The 20,236-nt window shown below is 35.4% G+C and overlaps 2 protein-coding genes across 2 annotated transcripts; both read right to left on the bottom strand.

The window, feature by feature from the left end:
* Window positions 1-578: 578 nt before the first annotated feature.
* Window positions 579-1,091, bottom strand: LOC115981082 (proline-, glutamic acid- and leucine-rich protein 1-like). Its single transcript, XM_031103268.1, has one exon. It carries the CDS (start codon window positions 1,089-1,091, stop codon window positions 579-581), a length of 513 nt encoding a protein of 170 aa, XP_030959128.1.
* A 7,485-nt stretch (window positions 1,092-8,576) lies between these two features.
* On the bottom strand, window positions 8,577-18,094 carry LOC115982277 (urease). Its single transcript, XM_031104831.1, has 19 exons — window positions 17,990-18,094; window positions 17,540-17,729; window positions 17,157-17,230; window positions 16,932-16,977; window positions 16,453-16,558; window positions 15,543-15,685; window positions 14,820-14,930; window positions 14,354-14,517; window positions 13,827-14,205; window positions 13,628-13,736; window positions 13,120-13,259; window positions 12,757-12,894; window positions 12,548-12,639; window positions 11,055-11,184; window positions 10,818-10,976; window positions 9,992-10,159; window positions 9,489-9,623; window positions 9,020-9,091; window positions 8,577-8,925 (listed from the first exon to the last, which is right to left on the bottom strand). The coding sequence occupies exons 2-19, from the start codon at window positions 17,663-17,665 to the stop codon at window positions 8,704-8,706; spliced, it is 2,514 nt and encodes an 837-aa protein (XP_030960691.1). The 5' UTR covers window positions 17,666-17,729; window positions 17,990-18,094; the 3' UTR covers window positions 8,577-8,703.
* Between the last annotated feature and the right edge of the window lie 2,142 nt (window positions 18,095-20,236).

The raw sequence follows: 20,236 nt of genomic DNA, 5'->3' as shown, positions 1-20,236 counted from the left end.
TCGGTCAGTTTCTTCTTCAGGTCAGCATTGTTATGTTTAGAGATAGTCAGTGATTGCACAGCTGTCGTTCGTCTTTTCCTCTCATCATCCAACTGCTGGTAGCAGTTATTGGTGATCTCCTCCAGCCTGAAAGTGGCTTGGACAGCCTAAAAAAAGGGGAAAGATTAGTACCGTAGCCAACAAAAAAATATGTCTACAAATAATAATTATAAGTAAAAGAAAAAAGGAGGTTAACATTGTACCATTCCCAGATATCTTTTGCAATTGAGGAAAACTTCATTCTTCCTCATGTTTTTCAGCTCGGTCATGTCTTTAGGGAGTAGCAAGGCCTCCTCCACGGCCGAGGCAACGTGGCACCCAATGCCACCATTGAAGTTCCTGAGTGATGCATCATCTCTCAAGGGCTCTCCACTGTACATGGGTGCTGGGAGTCAAGCTCGTGGCTTTGGAGGCTGAGTGTCTGACCTCTCTAGGCCCCGTTGTGATGTGTGACTAACCTTTTGCTGCTTCGCAGCTCATTGGGCCTCGTCTTCCTGGGTCGAACGGGCTCTTCCGACCTTAACCACATCTTTCCCTCTCTAATCTCTTTTCTTTTTAGGATCATTATGTTCAGGTCTGATTGGTTGAGGTTGGTGAGGAGCAGGAGGAGGAGATTTGGGAAGAGGAGGGGGAATCTGAGACTGTGTAGATTTCCCCGGTGCACCTTTTCCAGGCTGATTTTCTATCAGCTCCATTAAACTCCTCCGAGGTTTCCTTTGGAAACCCATTTCGTCAGATACGTCTTCGGAGGGTAGAGTCTGGTTAAAAACCTCAAATTCGTCCGAGGAGTCTAACAAGTCCACAACCTCCTCTGGGCTTCTTTCTTCTTCTTCTTCTTCCTTTTCTTCCTCTTCCTCGAGAACGGGTTGGGATGAGGATGCTCCAATTGAAGGAGTGGCCACAAAAAGGGGTTGGGTGCGAGAAGTATCTTGAGGGAGTGGGATACCTTCTGGAACAATGAATCCTTCGAAAGCAACGTTGATGCGGCGAAGCCGAGGGTCGCGAGCCTTGATCACATACTTAGGCGCTTGGAATGCGAATGAAAGTGGCATGTACCTAAGAATTAGATGGGCTGCTCGGAGTTGACCGTCAGTTTCGTTCACGTACACCTCGGCTTATAGGAATCTATCTAAGCTAGCTTTGTTAACTAAGCTAAGCTTGGGCTTAGTAGTACACTTGTCTGCAAAATCATTGAATTAAAATAAAGTTCAGTTAGAGACGAGGACGTTGGTAAACGAAAAAGAAATGCAAACTATATTTCATGAATCTACGGCTATTCCCCCACCTGGTTCTCCCTCCTCGGTCGGATAGGGTAGGCCATTATGTCATTCCCCAGAAAAGATTAGAAATCCTCCTTTAAATTTTTGTTTGAAATGGGAAGGCGTTGGATTAGCCTTACTGCGAAATGCCTCGACTTGAGGTAATATCCCTGCCCCTTCAAGTTGTGCAGACTGTACACCCAATTCACATCATGGTGGGTCAGGTTTAGGTTCATTCTCTCGTTTAAAGTTTCTATACTTCCGAAGACCTTTAACATGTTTAGGGCACACTGTGTGGGAGCTAACATAAAAAACCTAAGGTAATTCCTAGTAATAGTACCCATGGAAATGGTTATCCCACCCTCTATGAAGGCAATCATAGGAATGATCACCTTCCTTGTTTTCCTAGCGTCGACCCACTCCCCCTGGGCAGCGTACCTCACGCCTACTGTTGGTGGGATCCTATACTTAGCTTTGAAACTTCTCATACCTTCCTCGGACTCAACCAAACTTTGGAACTTACCCATTTTCCTAAGAGGTTTCAAAGAAAAATTAACAAGTTTAAGATGAAAGCTAAAAAGGTTTTAAGAAGACTTACAGATTCGAAAGAGGGTCCTCGAATAAAGTTCTAGTATTTGTAGATGCACAGGGAAACAAAAGAGAGAGACAAGTTCAGTGTATGAGTTCTAGGATTGTGTGATTGCTGAAAGTAAGAGAGAGAATTGATTTGAGAAGCTATTTATAGTAGCGCAGAAGTTACAAGCGGGAAAGTTCCTGGTCATAAAACAAGAAAAACCCTCCACCGTTAGATTTACATCTTACCGTTGAGCGTGGGGGACAGGGGCGTCACCAAAATTTAATGTTGGCACGTTTTGGATGCCGAAACGTCAGGAGCGTGCCCTGAGCAAGCAAAAAGACATGTAGGAGGTCAGGAATACAGAATAAGGCCACAAATAAGATGGGCTGAGGACATCAAAATCATCCTTTCCTCCCGAGGAGTTGAAAAGCAAAATTTTGAGGGACTATTGTGGGGGCTAGTTAGTCAGTAAGTACTATTAAGGCAGTACTAACTGGGCCTATATCCCAATCCGAGAACATTAGACTATCCGAGAAGGTCCAGATAAGATTATAAGGAGAACATAGTGAAGAGAGGAGTAGAGATAATATGAGATAAGTCCAACAAGCGTCTGAGGATAAAAACCATCTCGGCAACATGTGTCCGAGGTCAGTTCGAGTGACATATCATCATGGACTTACTTCAGAGTTACATCATCACTAAGAGTTAGACGTCGAACAAGGGATAAGAAAGGAGAAGGGCAACAAATATCTTCAAAAGGCTGCTACCTCCGTATTAAATGACTCCCAACCAACTCTCTGGCCGCATTAATGTGGAAGTGACGCCTGAACAGTGATCAAGCAGCCTTATAGTTACAAGTTAATGGTTCTAGGAAGTGTTGAATGGGACAGGAAAGAGTTCCCCGAATCTAACCTACACGTGTGTGGTAAAGTCGACACCAAGACTGTAATATATAACATGGAAAGATGTACTAAAGAGGGGGATTATCTAAGAACAGGATGGTGACTTTTGTATAACTTTATTGTTCAACAAGACAATATAATATAAATTCCTTGAGCTATTCCGAGGACAGATTTTCTGATCTTACTTATGTCCAACAGTCTTAAACTATCAAATTCAATCGTCTTTCTTCTAGAATAGATCTAGTTCTTCTATCCACGCTCTGCAAATTTATTGTTTGGGCCGCTTGGGTTTGAGCCCAATCCTGTTTTAGGACCAATCTGATTTCAGTCCTTACAAACACCATGATGATAATTTTTTCACTACTTTGATAAATCCATTCTACTAAATTAATAACTAAATTTTGATTGATAGTATATAGCATATTGTTAGAGTCAGAGTCAGTAATTGGATAGGACAATTTTCATCAATCTTCTATGAAATGGGACTATTTATATTATCTATAGATTTCAAACAAAAATTTAATATAATAGTATTATTTATGAATTTAAATCCAATATTCCTATATCAAGCTTATATAAGAAAATAAATAAACAGACATAAACTAACATTTTCTTTACAGGCTTAATTACTCCAACCAAAAAAAAAAAAAAATGAAAACATAAGAACGTAATTATGAATTTCTTTGTTTATAACTAGGTTGAATAAATTACTCGTCCTAAGTGCAAGTCTGCCACTGAGCAGGGACGGAGCCAGAACTTGAAGTTAAGGAGGGCAGTTTTACTGTTAGTTGCGTGCGGTGGTTCTAGCTTCCGGGTCAGTTGCTTAATAGCTAATGAGTTTTTTTTTTTTTTTTTTTTTTTTTTTTTTTGTGTGCATCTAGGTATGGACAAAATTATTTTGTTTAAAGTTTTTTAAAGGGTCAAGTTGTTTGTTTTAGATAAAATTAGTTTTACTATCGGTAATTTTTGTTGTTGAATAATTGTTTTGAGCTTGTTTATTTTGCTTTAGATTTTAGATCTGGCCTTTAAAAGGTGGAAAATACTAGAATTACAAACTTTTTTTTTACAAATTATTAATATAGTGAGTGGTTATTAGTAAGTGAAAATGCGATGTAAGTGACGAGTTCAGATGCAAACCAATAAAAGTTTACTACCACAATAGCTTGTAAAAATGTTATAGAAAATTTTGTGACTAGAGTAGTACTCCTAAAAAAATCAATGATAATATTAAGGGGGTCAAAGTGTGATTTTATAGAACAAAATTACTAAAATTGGTGACTATATATATATCAATTAAAAAAAAATAGGGGGGGCCATTGCCTCCCCCCAGTCCAAGTCTCCCTCCGTCCCTGCCACTGAGGATACCATTCACGCATTTTGGGGCTGTCAGTCTCTCCTAGTGATTTGGGATGCAGATGAGGACCTTAGGAAGCTGTTAAGGTACAATTTTAATGTTTTCGCTGATCTTTTGGAAATGGCATTCTTGATGAAAAATAGAATAGATGTGGATCTGTTGGCATTGATGTTTCGGCTAATTTGGAATAATATATAGAAATGCTAGCAAAGTTGGTGAATCCCATACTGAGTGTTGAGCATAGTCTTGCGTCTGTTAAGAAGAAGCCCAAGCCCAAGCCCACTGTGTCTGTGAAGAAGAAGCCCAAACATGAAGAAACAAAATAGTAAACGCACTGTTTCACTTAATACTGAGGCTTGTTTTGTTTTAAGTAAAACGGTGCGTTTGGGACGTTGGATTAGGCACAAGATTTAGCTGATTGTTTAGCCTAACAGTTTTAACAAACTTCCCCATTTCTAGGAGTTAGATCCGCATAATGTGGGCGGTTAACTTAATTAATCCGTTGTATATAAAGGGCTCCGTGAGCCTTACTGGTCTTTATGTAATTCAATATTATATACAAGTTTCTAGATTCAACTTTTCTCTCTCTCTTCTATCCCCTATCTCTCCCTTTCTCTCACTTTCTCAGATATTTTCTTTTCTATGTTCAGCCGTGATTGTTGACTTGTGTTTACTATTACTCAATCTGTGATATTGAGTTTCTCTTCACTGAGAACCATTTGATTCGGTCTAATGGAGAATTCCAGTCGGCCCAGGCTTGTCACAGTAGATTTATACCAGCCGTAGCTCGGGTCTCTACAAGGCTAATTTTGACTGGGCGACGTTCAATGAACTGGGATGTGCAGGTTTAGGAGTTGTCATCCGAGACTACTCTGGTTGTATGATTGGTTCTCTTTCATAAAGATTAAAGAATCTCTCTTCCAAACTCAACAGCAACGGTCGAAGCTTTGGCTTGCAGTAGGGCGATACATAGTTTTTGCTAAGGAACTCAGTATTTGTGAATGTGTTTTTGAGGGAGATGCAAAAGTTATTCAGTTGCCCATAAATTAATCCACTCAACAGATAAATCACCAATACGCCATAATGCCTAAATGTGATAGTCTTTCTTTCTTTTTTTTCAAAGCCAAATGTGATGGATCATCCATACCGGATGATCCGAAAGAAATATAAATGTGCAAAACAAAGAAAGTAATGGACAAAAAAACCTGAAGTGATTGGTAAGCTACCTTACACCTAATTTTTTTTAAAAAGGGGCAGACATGCACTTTAAACACAAAAAAAGAACATGCAGGTCACAGTGATCCATAACCCAAAAGGCATGCAGAAGCATTTAAAAATAAAAAATGACACGCTGCTTTACATAGATCAAGGTTGTGTACAAAAAAGGAAAACGGCATGCAATTTAGCTACACAGAGATCCAACTTCCAACTTAAGGATCCGTTTGGATTGAGGGGGACTGAAGGGGAGTAGAGTAGAGTTGATTGAAAATAAACTAATTTTGGATTAAATTTATTCTACTCTACTCCCCCTCCTTCTCCCTTGATCCAAACAAACCATAAAGCTGTATATTCCCACTTAGAAAGCATTAACTGGGATTCCTACACCTGCACACCTGCTGCCAAGATAATAGAAACACTATATGAAAGCGAAATGTACAGTGTTACAGTGGTACATTGCAGAGGTTCTTTTTCTATTCTTTGGAGAGAGAGAGATTGTGTTTCATTTGAATGGAATTCGTAAATGTAGAGTGGAAGTATGTCAACTGCTAGCATACCTTCAGCAAGAAAAAAAGGAGAAACTGCTATCATACCTTAATAGTTGATAATAGGCCAACACTGCAAGGAGACCAAGACAAACATGCTCCTTGAAGTAAAAAATGACCAAATTTCAGCAAATTCTATAACTGCTACTCTTTTTGTTTAACTTAGCAAATTCTAAAACTTTTTGATAATTTGATAGTTCATAGTTATAATAGAGATGGGAGACTTGTATTTTGGACGCCTCCCTTGACAGTTCAACAACTTTGCAAATCATCTCGGTTCAATGTTTTCAACTTTTCACCTTTCTGGTAATAATTCCTTTTCTTTAATCAAATATATCTTGGCCACTCTTTTTGTTGAATTTGGTAGCGAATTCTATTATTTTTTGATAATTTGATAGTTACAATGGATAGAAGATATATTTTAGACGTATCGACTGTTCAAAAACTTTGATTTGACCCCCTAACAACCTACACTACACATAATGTGGCATACAACATACCGTAACACACACACACACACATATATATATATATATATATATGTGTGTGTGTGTGTGTTTGATATTTTGACCCAAACAAAATACGCATTCGCATTGTTTATATTAGTGTTGATTAACCGGGATACCTACAGCTCAGTACCAAATGGTAAATGTGTGTAGGATACTATTGTAAAATAAAATAAATAAAATTGATGATTAAGCATAGCTTAATACTTTTTAGGATGCATCTTAAGATTCTTAACGTCAAATGTCTTTTTTCCTTTTTCATTTTTTTAACATTGGGCTGGATTTATAACATTTACACAATTCGATTGATCATCTAATTTTTGGCAATAGTCTAAACTTCATCATCACTGTGTCATCTAATTTAAGACTTTAATGCACTGTACAAGGATTATTAGGTATTTAGGTTTGATTTGGAGTTATTGAGTGGTTTATGAATTCCATTAGTATATAGACCATCATAATGATAGTGGAATTGTTAGAAAAATAACAAACAATCATTTTAATTGCCTTAAAAAAAATAATAAATAAAAACATTTTTACCCCCATCCTGAAAGTGAAACATGAACTGTGAACCACAACTGGCAGTGGCAGATGGTGCATGTTACTTGAGCTCACTGATAATTAAACTTTTTTCCTTAAATCAATGATTTGAAAAAACACCACCATGGAAAACTTTCTGTTTTTTTTTTTTTTTTGGAGGAACCTTTCTGCTTATGTTTTCTTCCAACAAAATGACAGAACATTCATGTTATACTGACATAATATATTAAAGTTCATCACATATCAATTTTTAAATATAAAAATCTTAATTAATATATATATATATATATATATAAATTCATCATTTAATTAGTGTTATTAATGTCTCTCTAATTAATAATTAATTAGTACTTTATTAGATATATTCTCTTTTTTTATGAACTTATTAGATATATTCTCATAATCTTGAGTTTGGAATGTTTTGATTGCATACGTATAATGTGATCAATCAAAACAAATTATTTACTCCCAAGTCACGGCTTCATTCTTCGGGATGCAGAATTTATTTCCGCGTCTTTTACTCAATTACATTACTCTTGCATTAGGAATGAAGGTTATATGATTACTCACAATCTAGCTAGGTATGCTAGGAATGTCTCAAATTTTGTCGCGTGGATGGAGGATGCTCCACCACAAATTTACAATGTAGCTTAAGCGGATTTCGCCAACTTTGATTAATAAAATTAATGTCTTCTTCCTCATCCAAAAATAAAAAAATCACTTTCTTAGTATTTTTTAGATATTGATACTTTCTCATGTACTTATTTTTATGTACTAGCATTGATGTAAATAAAAACTCCATGCACAACATGAATTACAAGCTACTATTCTATATCTATAATGTCTACCATTTTTATAGTTGGTTGTCTACATACTTGAAAATCAAGTTCCAAAAACAAATGTGGTGCACGTACGGAGTACTCTGGTTAATGCTTTGCCGACTCATAGCTCTTTCAGTGTCAAAATATGCATCCAGGCAGAGTGCCAGGATAGTCACAGGACCACCCTAATAGGCAAAAAAAAAAAAAAAAAAAAAAGAGTATATATACACTTGTCAAAAAAAAATATTATATGCTAAACTAACCTACTGTGACCACCCTAATAAAAATGTTGAATACCCTGACTTAAGAATTACAAAAATTTGGGTTTAATAAATATAATAGTATTACTACATTCATAACATTTTCACAATAATTTCACAACAAATCCAATGTGGTAAGCTACTATTGATTCTAATTTGGGCCAAATACTGATATTATTTTGTTACCCATCAGTAACTGCTTTTTACATAAGATTTATTGTAAAAATATTGTGGACGTAGCATAACTCTAGATTAATTCTAGCCCAAACATAATCCTTAATTTTTAAAGCTTAAATAACAACAATAAATATTAGCCCAAACAACAACAAACATAAACCAAACAAAAACAAGACAAGACCAAACAACAAGAAGTGAACAAATTATTCAACAAAAAGCCTATTATAAAACAAAAAGATAAAATTTGTAACTCGCTCAACTTATTCAATAAAAATAATTTCGTTTTTCGTTTTTCCTTAAAAAATTGTACTAAGAAAAATGTTGTGGTAATTTAAATTTCTAAGTGACTATCCTAAAAAAAAATTCTAGAGCTGTCACTAGTCAAAGACCACAATTACGAGAGTGCTATTTCATTCATATTTGGAAGGATTATTATTTGTTTCAGTTTGCTAAATTTACTTTAAAATACATAAAATGATAGACGCTTAGACATATTATCAATGCCTTAAAAGAGGAAGTAGTTTCGAGAAAGAGGAACCGTGGTGGCTGCAGTGCAGGTAAGAACTTCTCCGTCTGCTGTCACTGTGTATGTCTCTGGATCCACTGTAATGTTTGGAAGGGCATCGTTGAGCTTCATGTCAGATTTGGTTAGTTTCCTGACATTGCCAACAGCTTCTACTCTTTTGCTGAGTCCATACTTGGCCTTAACTCCATCATCTAAAGCTGCCTGTTTGTATGGATAATAGAGAAAAAATGTTACTTACAAAAGAAGAAAGAGAGGGAAAAAGGAAAGAAAGGGAGAGAGAGAGAGAGATCCATGCCTTGCTGACAAAAGCAATGGAGTGAGCACTTCCAGCCTTGCCAAATGCTCCAAACATAGGCCTCATCATTACCTGAAAAAATGATTGTCTTAAACTAATCAAAGGAACTTGATGCCATTTATCTGGGGTTCTTTACAGCAAGATTTTTCTTCACAATATAAATTATAAATATTTTAGCTTGTTAAATGCAACTATCGATAAGTATATGAGACATTTTAATGGTTACAATTCTTTAAACATGTTTGATTTTTGCTTAAAATTAGTTTGAACTCATAAAGGTAAGCACAACCAGCACTTCAGATGAGAATTATAATCAAGGGGCATGTTAAGATTCTAATTCAACAATGAGAAGATTCTAATTTGCACCATAGATTTCCATTTATGCAGTTATCATCATAATATGAGGAATTCAAAATAATGCTCTGCCACATAACATGATCCAGAGTATAGAAGTAGTAGCAAACTTTACCGGTTCAGGTGTGGGAATGCTTGCATTTGGATCACCCATATCAGCCCATGCAACTGCACCACCTTTTATTATCATTTCTGGTTTTGCCCCAAAGAAAGACGGCTTCCATAAAACAAGATCAGCTAATTTCCCAACCTGCAAAAAAAATGTCACTTAATCTTTAATCTTTAATATCAATTACAATGTTATAATTTTTCCGGACTATCCAGAATCTCATGGATCACATCTACTAGTTAGTAAAATGTCAAGATTTAACAGAATTAGTGGGGGCAGACAACTATATTTGCACGATCTGATAAAAGTATAAACGTCAATTAGTTGTGAAGTAGATGGATTTCTAAATTGGAGACATATGGCAGGACCAAATAATGCAAGTGATGTATGCTTTTCTGCCCATTTGCTACTGTAATCCATGAAATACATAACAATAAAAGCAATTGCTTGTTTATACTTTTGTGTAGCTCACATTGTAATTGAGCTCAGAGATATTATACCCAGCATACCTCAACGGAACCAACATATTGAGAAAGCCCATTAGCTATTGCTGGATTTATAGTGTATTTTGCAATATATCGTTTGATACGAAGGTTGTCATTGTCTGGTTCACTAGCATCAATCTGCCCTCTTTGTAACTTCATTTTGTGGGCGGTTTGCCAAGTTCTGATTATCACCTGGCAAGAAAAGAGTTGGGAAAACCTGAGCTTAGCATCATAACAAATAAGAAAATATGTCCCAACCAAGTGAAGACTAAAAGAACAAACATTATGAAGAATTCATGGGTTGGATGTGCACTCAAAGAATGTTAATATGCATTATTGACTTGCAACGTAAGATCATAATTGTAAAAAATAGATTCTGAGCAACAAGCCATCATTTTCTCTTCACATGTCCCCATCAGCCGTCTTCATTCGTCCCTACTAGGATTTGTCTCATTTTAACGGACAGTGTCATATTGAAAGTATCTCTATTTGGCACCCATGTCTGTCTCCAAGATTCTTAGATCTTAGCAGCTTAAAAGCAGCCCTATCATATCTTATCATAGAATGACTTCAAATGCTCACTATCAAGTAAGTAAACAGGTCTGGCCAAGAGCCTTGTAGGCACTCAACTAGCACTTCCTAGTGTTTCCAAAGGAAACATCCAAGGTTCAAATCCTCCCTATTCCAATTATCAAAAAAAAAAAAAAAAGGTACCAGATCTCATGGTTTTTAAGGTTTGGCTCCCAGATTTATTAGATAGAAATTTCTAGTATCAATTGGAAGTACAAACAAAGTTATTTAAACAAAAACTCTAAGGGAAAAAATTCTCTTAAAAAAGGGAATTATTAACCTCTCCAATGCGACCCATAGCTTGGGAATCAGAAGATATGATGCTAATTGCCCCCATATCATGCAAAATATCTTCTGCAGCAATTGTTTCAGCTCTAATCCTTGATTCAGCAAATGCTACATCTTCTGGAATGTCCTTATCAAGGTGATGGCAGACCATCTGTATGAATGCATACCAAAATGAGAATTGAACATCCATAATGCATACTGAATCAATTCTTCTATTATCTTCTCATACCAGCATGTCAAGATGCTCATCTATAGTGTTGGAAGTATAAGGCCGCGTGGGGTTTGTAGATGATGGCAGGACATGTTTCACACCACACACTTTGATGATATCTGGAGCATGACCACCACCAGCACCTTCACTGTCCAAAATATACTGAGAAAGTTAAAAAATTGTATTAAAAGATGGAAAAGTTGAAGCAAGGCCAAAAGTAATAGAGCAGATGAACTTTTTACGTCCTGTTCACAAGAGAAAGATCTTGTAATCACATGAGAATGCTGCAATCAATCATAATATCAAGTCATGACAACTTGAAAAGGATGATAGGGATGGGAAATACTCCCGAAATGACCAACAGGGCCAAGATGTCAAATTTAACCACTTTGACAAAACAACTAAGCTATCAATAACTTTTTACTCTCTAAGTAAACTTCCCTCCGTGCTACATCAAGAAAGAAATTTGCTAAAATAAATAAATAAATAAAGTGTACTTCTTGATTACACTTTAGGTTTTATTTATTTATTTATTATTATTATTATTATTATTATTTGTGCGCTTTTAGATCCCTTAAAACACAACCAGATTAACCTAGTTAATTAGCCAAGTGATTATTTAGTCAAATTATTAGATCTAGGTTAACACAAATATATCATGTCATTGTAAAGTGCAGAAAATAAATAACACAATGATATGATAACCCAGGAAAACCAAACCGGTAAAAAACCTGGGAATGATTTAACCTAACTATCCTCAAGGTAAAACAAATCCACTATGAAAGAATTGAAGTTTACACAATAGCGACTTAGACCACTAACATCCTATTGCTACCTCAAATAAGAAACTTACTACCACGACCACGTGATAGCTCTGAGTCCACGGACTACTTCTTTCTTGGATTCACAGCAAGCACAAGTACTCCCATTTGTGTATCTTTAAGCTCTTGAAAACAACAACTAACTTGATCACCAAGCTCTTAACATCAATCTTGAGATTAGAAATCCTAAGTGTGTATGAAGGCAAACACCTCTAAATCTCACAAGAGATTCACACACACAACATAAAGAGCAACCTAAAAACGTGGCTAGGGTTTTTCCTTTTATACTTAAGGCAAAACATAAAACCCTACACATCCAACGGGCTTGGGCTGAGTTGGAAAATTCTGCAGAAAAACAATCTGCACGAGTTTCGATCGATCGAGTCTAATTTTCGATCGATCGAGCCAGGCAGATTTACACAGTAAATCCTGCAGTACACTCGATTCCAACTTTACACAAAAACATACTTTGAGCAAGTCTAAAACAAGACTAAACGTTTTGATCATGGTTTGCCAACATTACAAAATGAAGTTCTAATACATTTAAACCTAAAGTCTTAGAACCCAACATTATTATTATTTAACATAATACCTAATGACCATGATACTTAATTAAGTCATAGAAGATTGAAAAACATTTTCTTCCCTTTTTATTTTTGGTTGGTGGTGTAGGCAGAAGGAAACTTGTACCTGTGATAGGCATGAATAGTTCTTCCTTTAAATGAAGCAATAGTGTGTTCTACAAATCCCGATTCATTCAAGGTGTCAGTGTGGATATTAACCTGTCAAAATCAAAAGATATGAAGAAATTTTGTAAGTCATATAAAACTCAAAATGTTTCAAATAATTGGAAAATAAATAGTACTCAAAAAGAAAAAAGAAAAAAAAAAAGTTAGTGCCTGGATGTCATAATGTTCTCCAACAGTCAAACAATTGTCTATTGCAGCAGGAGTAGTTCCCCAGTCCTCATGCAGCTTCAGTCCCATTGCCCCGGCTCTAATTATTTCATGTAGCTCCTCAGGTTTGGCACTGTTCCCCTGAAGTAGACAAAGGGAATTACAGAACAAGGTAGAAGAATAAATAAAGATGAAGAGAGGAGTAGAAGGGAGGAGCAAGTCGGAAAAACTTTTAGAATTCAGAATTTTAGTCATCCATTAATATATTACAATAATTACTGCAAGGTCCATCCTTAAACAGGTGTAAGTAGAGACAGAGAGAGCGAGAGAGAGGAATTTATTAAGTACATAAATAATTAAGCGTACTTTTCCCATAAAACCAAAATTTAGGGGCATGTCATCAGTTGATTGCAACATTAACATCATTTGTGATCGTGCTGGAGTACAAGTTGTAGCACGTGTTCCATCAGCAGGTCCTGTTCCACCTCCCACTAGTGTTGTGATTCCTACAGATAGTTTTGGAAAAATGGAGTCATTGAACATTTGGAGAAATATTTGTTTCAATTAATTTTCTTTTAAATCCAGAGGTTACTCAGATTTCTAAGGAGCAGACACATGAACTCTAGGTACCAAAAGAACAGTTCAGACAAACTTATCAAGCAGTTTTAAATCATGTGCAATCAGCTAAAAAATGTATGAATTTGATTCCCGACATACGCAGTTGAGTTTGATTAAGCTTTTCTGAATGTTTTCATCTATATTTAACATGTCAAAAATTTATATAAATACAGAGACATATTACAATTTAAACAATAATGCCTACGTAAATTTCAGCAGCACTTTCAACCAAAAAAATTCTAGTGAGGTAGCTCACCACTTGATATTGATTCATATATCAATTGCGGGCATATGAAGTGGACATGACAGTCTATGCCTCCTGCAGTAACAACCATTCCTTCTCCCGCAATAACCTCTGTGTTAACCTAATTATTGAAAAAGTATAAGTATGTGCAATTAACGTGGCATTCAATTAAACCTTTCATACTGCTTCTGCACAGTGAGATGAAATTTACCCCAATTATCATATTCATACATACACCATCCATGGTATCTGGATTGCCTGCTTTCCCAAGGGAAACAATATGACCATCTTTGATACCAATATCTGCCTTGAAGATTCCACTATAATCAATGATCACAGCATTTGTTATAACAGTATCCAAAGAGTCAGCTGGTAGATGCCCACATGACTGGCCCATTCCATCTCTTATAACTTTCCCACCTCCAAAGACGCATTCATCACCATAAATAGCAAAATCTTTTTCAATTTCAGCATACAAATTGGTATCACCAAGCCGAATTTTGTCACCAGTGGTAGGGCCATACATATTGGCATACGCCTCATGAGAGATAACAGTTGTGAAAGCAGAATCTTCTCCAGTAACACCTTCACTGAAAAATCAATTCTGAGGTAAAGCATTTCCATTTATCCTTTATCATTTAAGTGGAATATGTTTACTCATTCAAACAACAATCTCATTGATATCACAAAACAGAATTGAAACAAGCAGCATGGATTTGCCCTAGGAGAAGATCTAACCTAGCATTTGTTGCTTCAAGATTTCCAAAACCTCTCAAGTTTACAGCTTCCTTGATGACTTTGAAATTAGCATGATCAACCAGACCATCAACAATGCCATTTCCCCCTCTGATCACTTTATTACCTCCAATGCTTACAAGAATTACACATTTAGCTTCCCCAGGCTGGCCAAGCAAAAAATCATTGATACTTAAAATGCATAGAGTTAAATAGTCAAAGAGCTGAACATGTCTGTGCAAACTGATATTAAAGGGGGAAATAGTTTTTGTTTACAATATGATTAAAAACTACTTTTTTTGCTAGGTAATATTTTCCTTAGACATGAAGTAATAAAAAGCCAAAGATATAGGCAAATATGTATTTACAGCAGATAAACAACTAAACAAATTTTAGTTTAATTCATTGATTAATAGTAAAAAATTATAAAATGAAAACAAAAGTAATCCATAAAGATTGCAAGTACAACCTCAAACCGTGTAGCTGTCCCTGCAGGTATATTCAGGCGCATGCCATATGCTCTCCATCGATCAAAAACCAAGTAGGGATTCACCTCAATAAAGTGATAGTGGCTGCCAACCTGAAACAGTGAGGAATGATTAAAATAACGGTATCATCTATTTAATCAGGTTAACCACAGAAAGAGAATGCAAACAAGATGTTGACCAATTCAATCTGTTAGAAACATGTGACTTTGTCTGTGCTTGAAAACCTCATATATATATATATATATATATATAAGTACTATACACACACCCGCCGTGTCTTGAACCCACGATCTAACCCTCCACCTTGCTTTTTACAAGAGGAGGAGGTGTCATATGAGCTACAGCTCATCCTCCAACTATGAGTGAGCTACTATTGACTATTTCCCTTGTAATTCATACAAAACAATTCAAACTACAGAGAATCTCAACTCACCCAACGTAGAAGGGGAAAGAAATCTGCCCTGCCAGTCAATTGAAAAAATATTGCAAGCATTTTTTTCATTATTAAAATATCAGAGTTCAGTACTATAACTCAGGAAACATGTACAAGTTTCATTATCAAATCCTGATGATGCAAATGAACATAATAGGATGTTGATAGCGGTTTGGTACAAATTGCTAACTAACTACTGATAAATATAAATGAAGAAGAAAAAAGAAAAGCATCCAACAAATATAAGAAATGATAGGTTAAAGAAAAACACCTGAACTGGCCTGTCTCCAGTGTTGACAACTTTGAGGATTACTGCTTTCCTTCCATGATTAAGTGTAATATTTCCATCTCCATATATTATTTCACCAGGAAATTTCTTGTCTTCTACATCAGGAAATTTGTCTAATGAAGGAACTGCACAAAAGTTCTTCATCAATGTGCATTCAATATTAAACATGATGCATATTAAAAGAAATATTTTAACTTCAACTCCATTTATATTTGTAGAGAGCTGGTACATAACCTACTGAACATTTTTTGAATATATTACAGAAGACTGAATAGTTTTGAAGTGAATACACTGAGCTTAACCATGCCCATTAATGAAAGATAGGCAGAAATATAAAAGGATCGATTATATTGTTCTGTGTGATACAAAGTTGATAGTTATTTTTGATCAAATGCGCAGAGTCTAAGCTCATGAGATATCAAAATCTATTCATGTCCAGAAAGTTGTCAAATCTGTGCTCAAATTTCCATAGGTCTTTTTGAGGAAAACTTGCTTCAATTTAGATAATAGATTTCCTACTCTTTACAAGTTTCTCACAATCACTTTAAAAGAAAAATATGGAAATTTTCTTTCTAACGAGGAAATAAAGACACCAGAAGATAGAAAGTCTTCATCAATCAGTATGAACAAGTAACTGTTTGCTACAAAATTTAACTGATATTCATCAATGAAAAACTTAGTTTGATTCTGGCTATATGAAGACTTCAATTTCATTTTAAGTTCAAAGGATAGGACATAAAAGGTCTTGTCCAGAAGCAATGGGTGCAGAGTAACATATAAAATCTCCATAGAATGCTTCTGCTGACCAAAAATCTTGAAACTACACAATATGGGACATGTAGGTCCCAAAAGAAAGTAATTCTAAACTGTACAACCCAAGGTAAGCCCAAACCTGGAAGAAATGAACCATGTAAAGCTAACTCCAGATTTCCATTTTCACTAGCAATTGCATCATGAACAGTGATTAATTTAGTCCCATCAGGAAAGGTCCCTTCAACCTACATTCAAATTAACTTAATAATATATAGTTGGAAGTAAATTTCTTTTTTCTTTTTTTAGGGGAAGAAGGAGAGGGGGGTGCAGGTCAGTTTGACACAAGTTCATCATCAAGCATTATGTTTCAAGCTTTTTAAACCGTAATATCAATAATTGGAAAGTTCAAAAAGAAAAAAAAAATTAAAAAATTAAAAAAATCCAACAAATTTTCATACAAAATAGTATACAGTACTCAATATAACAAAATCACTAGCATGAATTAATTTTTTTATATATTATTTTTATTTTAAAAAGGTACAAATAATGCATTGCTTAGATAGGTCCAAAGCGAAGGTTCATCAATATCAACAAAGAACCTTAATTTTGCTTGATTACCTGTACCATATGCAAAAGATGTGGAACAGCTGGAAGAACTTGTCTCCTGTAAACACACAAAGCCAACATTTAGATGATATAAATTGGAAGTTATCACTTCTAATTTACCATTGCATCAATACTTAAACAAGCTACAAGGAATTGAATCTATGCCTCGCACAAATAACATTAGGAAAACAACAAAACAAAATAAAAACGAATGATACATAAAATTCACAATTATACCTTCCTAGAAGTTGTTTCCCAATATCCATCAATTCTGCAACCGTTTTCTCACCATCGCGTACAAACTCCAAAATCTTAAACAATTAAAAAATAAAAACATCAGTGAAGAGCAACAAATTCTTGATCTTCATTTTTCATAACACACCCAATTTTTCTGCTTATAAAAGCTTCATACATACATAAGTTTATACACGCATCAACGACAAAACATTAGTCCCAAAAATTTGTTGTTTACTAAAATTCCTCAACAGACTAATCATGGCCTCTTTACTGTTCTATCCTATCCAAAATCAAACTCTCTATTGCCTACCTATCATTATTTTACAGCTTATAATAATAAAATACCAAAAATAGAAAAAGAAAAAACAGAGAATAGAAGCAACCTGAGTGGCTATGAGTGCCACAGCTTCAGAGTAATTGAGGCGTAAACCACGAGCAAGACGCTTCTGTGCCAAGAACCCAGCATTGTGTAGGCTCAGTTTCTCAACCTCTCTCGGTGCCAGTTTCATTTTCCCACTTCTCACTCTCAACTCTCTCTTAAGTCAATGCAACTGTCGCAGTTGTAATCAGAGCCTAAACATTCAGAAACAGGAGAGACCAAACTATATTACTGATTATTGATTAAGCAACTAATTCAGTAATTACATGATCTTAGATCGAAAACCCACTACAGAAAAATCATTTAGTGATTAAAAAAATGATTTCCTGATATTGAAAATACAGAGATAAGTTCAGCAGGAGACAGTATTTTATATATATATATATATATATATATTTTGAGATTGAGACCGTAACAAGATTTTTGTAATGAAAATTGTATTCTTAGTTCTTACACTATTAGGAAAAAAAAAAAAGTGATCTGAGCTAGTGCGATCGTTGCTAGAGAGAGAAAACAGAGAAGTGAGTGCTTAAAGGAAGGTACAAGTTTGAAGTTTGAGCTATTTTTTCTGCTAAAACCAGTGGTTTTTTTTTTCTTTGTTTTATTTATGGGTGTGTTGAAAAGTTGTGCAAAGTGTAGTACAGAAAACGTTAAAACACAATGTTTTAAATTTAAGAATGCTAATTTTTGAGCATTAGCATTGGAGAATGCTAATGCTATATGTAAGGTGTATTTAGCATTTTAAGTTTCAAAACATGTTATATCCCGAAATGCTAAAGGCAAGTAGTGTAAATTTTTTACAATACTTGCTACAGTGCAATTCTATCTTTAGAATTGCACTGTAGCAGTATTCTAAAAATAATAATAATATTTTAATCTTATTTTCCCTCGAAATTTCTCTCTCTCCCTCATTATTTTTGTTATCTTCTCTCTCTCTTCCTTTCTCTCTTTCTCATCTGCTCTCTCCTCTCTTTAGAACCGAACATCCTCCTCCTCCCACCATCAACATAACACATCACAGTGGAGGAAACATTGATCTAGGTTGATCAACGATGGAGGAAACGTTGATCTAGCGGCGACAGTGGCGGTGGTTTCTGGGTTTTGACCGGGCTTGATATGGGTTTTTTTTTTTTTTTTTTTTTCCTGTTGTGATCTGGGTTGATCGGCGGTGTCTGGGTTTTTGTTCCGGTGGGATTTTGGTGGTTGATTTGGGTTGATCAACACGGCGGTGTCTGGGTTTGGGTTGATCAACGCGGCGGTGTCTGGGTTTTGATTGGGTTGATCTGTTTTTTTTTTTTCCTGTTGTGATCGGGGTTGATCGGCTGTGTTTGGGTTTTTGTTCCGGTGGGATTTTGGTGGTTGATTTGGGTTGATCAAGCGGTGGTGTCTGGGTTTTGATTGGGTTGATCTGGTGTTTTTTTTTTTTTTTTTTTTCCTGTTGTGATTGGGGTTGATCGGCGATGTCTGGGTTTTTGTTCCGGTGGGATTTTGGCGGTTGATTTGGGTTGATCAACGCGGCGGTGTCTAGGTTTTGATTGGGGTTGATCTAGGTGTTTTTTTTTTTTTTTTTCCCTGTTGTGATCGGGGTTGATCGGCGGTATCTAGGTTCATGAGTTCCTCTGCGTTCATCAATGGCTGCGGGCCTGTTGAAATAGGTTTGGGTTTTCTAATTGTGTAATGTGTATGATGAGAGGCTGAAGCAGTTAGGCTGAAGCATTTTGGTGGTGGTGGTGTGGTGATTGATGATGGTGGAGCCGTGGAGGTGGTGGTGTGGTGATTGATGATGGTGGAGCTGTAGAGGTGGAGGTGTGGTGTGGTGGTGGTGGTGTGGTGATTGGTGATGGTGGAGCCGTTGAAATCTGGAAAAAAGTGACGGTTGGAAAGTAGTAGTAGAGAAAGATTAAAAAATAATATTTTAATAAGAATAGAGTTTTGGGATGTGGAGGTATTGTAAAATAAGATGGTATAATGATAAAGTGAGTTTTTAGAATGGTAAAATAGGATAGCATTAGCATTTTCCAATGCTAATGCTCTAAGTTTGGCTGTAAACTGACGACTGACAAGGATGTCTATGGTTGGTTAAAACTCCATGTCAAAAGAAAAAATTAAATACATATTATCTGCACCTCATTTTACAGCTGTTTCACATAAAGGTATACATGGGTCGGGTTGGATCGGGTTAAGGAAATCTTTTGACCCAACCCATCATAGTGGGTCAAAAAAAATTTAACCCAACTCAACCCGTCATATAAGTTCAACCCAACCCACATGGGTCGGGTTGGGTTAGGTTGAACCCATGGGTTTGATAAATTTTTTTATTATTATTATTATTAAATTGAGCAGAAAAAAATAAATATTAATATATTAAAAAAACCTAAAGATTAGTATCAATGTAACTCCTTAAAAGCAAACAACACTAATAACTAAACAACAATAGTAATTTATTAGAATTTGTGTGAACTAATCGGCTTTTAGATAGGATAGGAAGAACTGGTTATTTAAAAAAATTTATTAATTATATAATATATATATATATATATACATATTAAATTAGTATTAGTAGGACAAACTGAGGAAATGCTGCTTTATAGCTGATTTTAAAAAAAAAATTATTATATATATAATATTTATATATATATATATATATATAAGTGCCTTATAGCTGATTTTTTTAAAAAAATTATTAAATATATAATATATT

The sequence above is a fragment of the Quercus lobata genome, chromosome 3 (assembly GCF_001633185.2).
Source record: "Quercus lobata isolate SW786 chromosome 3, ValleyOak3.0 Primary Assembly, whole genome shotgun sequence".
Lineage (NCBI taxonomy): Eukaryota > Viridiplantae > Streptophyta > Magnoliopsida > Fagales > Fagaceae > Quercus > Quercus lobata.
The sequence above is the reverse complement of the archived record's forward strand: the minus strand, read 5'-3'. Positions and strand labels throughout refer to the sequence as shown.

Bases quoted from the DNA above. Each gene is read 5' to 3' on its own strand.
- LOC115982277 (XM_031104831.1), bottom strand. From the start codon at position 17,665: ATGAAACTGGCACCGAGAGAGGTTGAGAAACTGAGCCTACACAATGCT. The intron at 16,978-17,156 runs GTATAATTGTGA...GTGTGTTTACAG, and splicing joins GGGAAACAACTTCTAGGAAG to GAGACAAGTTCTTCCAGCTG. The intron at 14,518-14,819 runs GTTGTACTTGCA...TTGCTTGGCCAG, and splicing joins GGACAGCTACACGGTTTGAG to CCTGGGGAAGCTAAATGTGT.
- LOC115981082 (XM_031103268.1), bottom strand. From the start codon at position 1,091: ATGCCACTTTCATTCGCATTCCAAGCGCCTAAGTATGTGATCAAGGCT.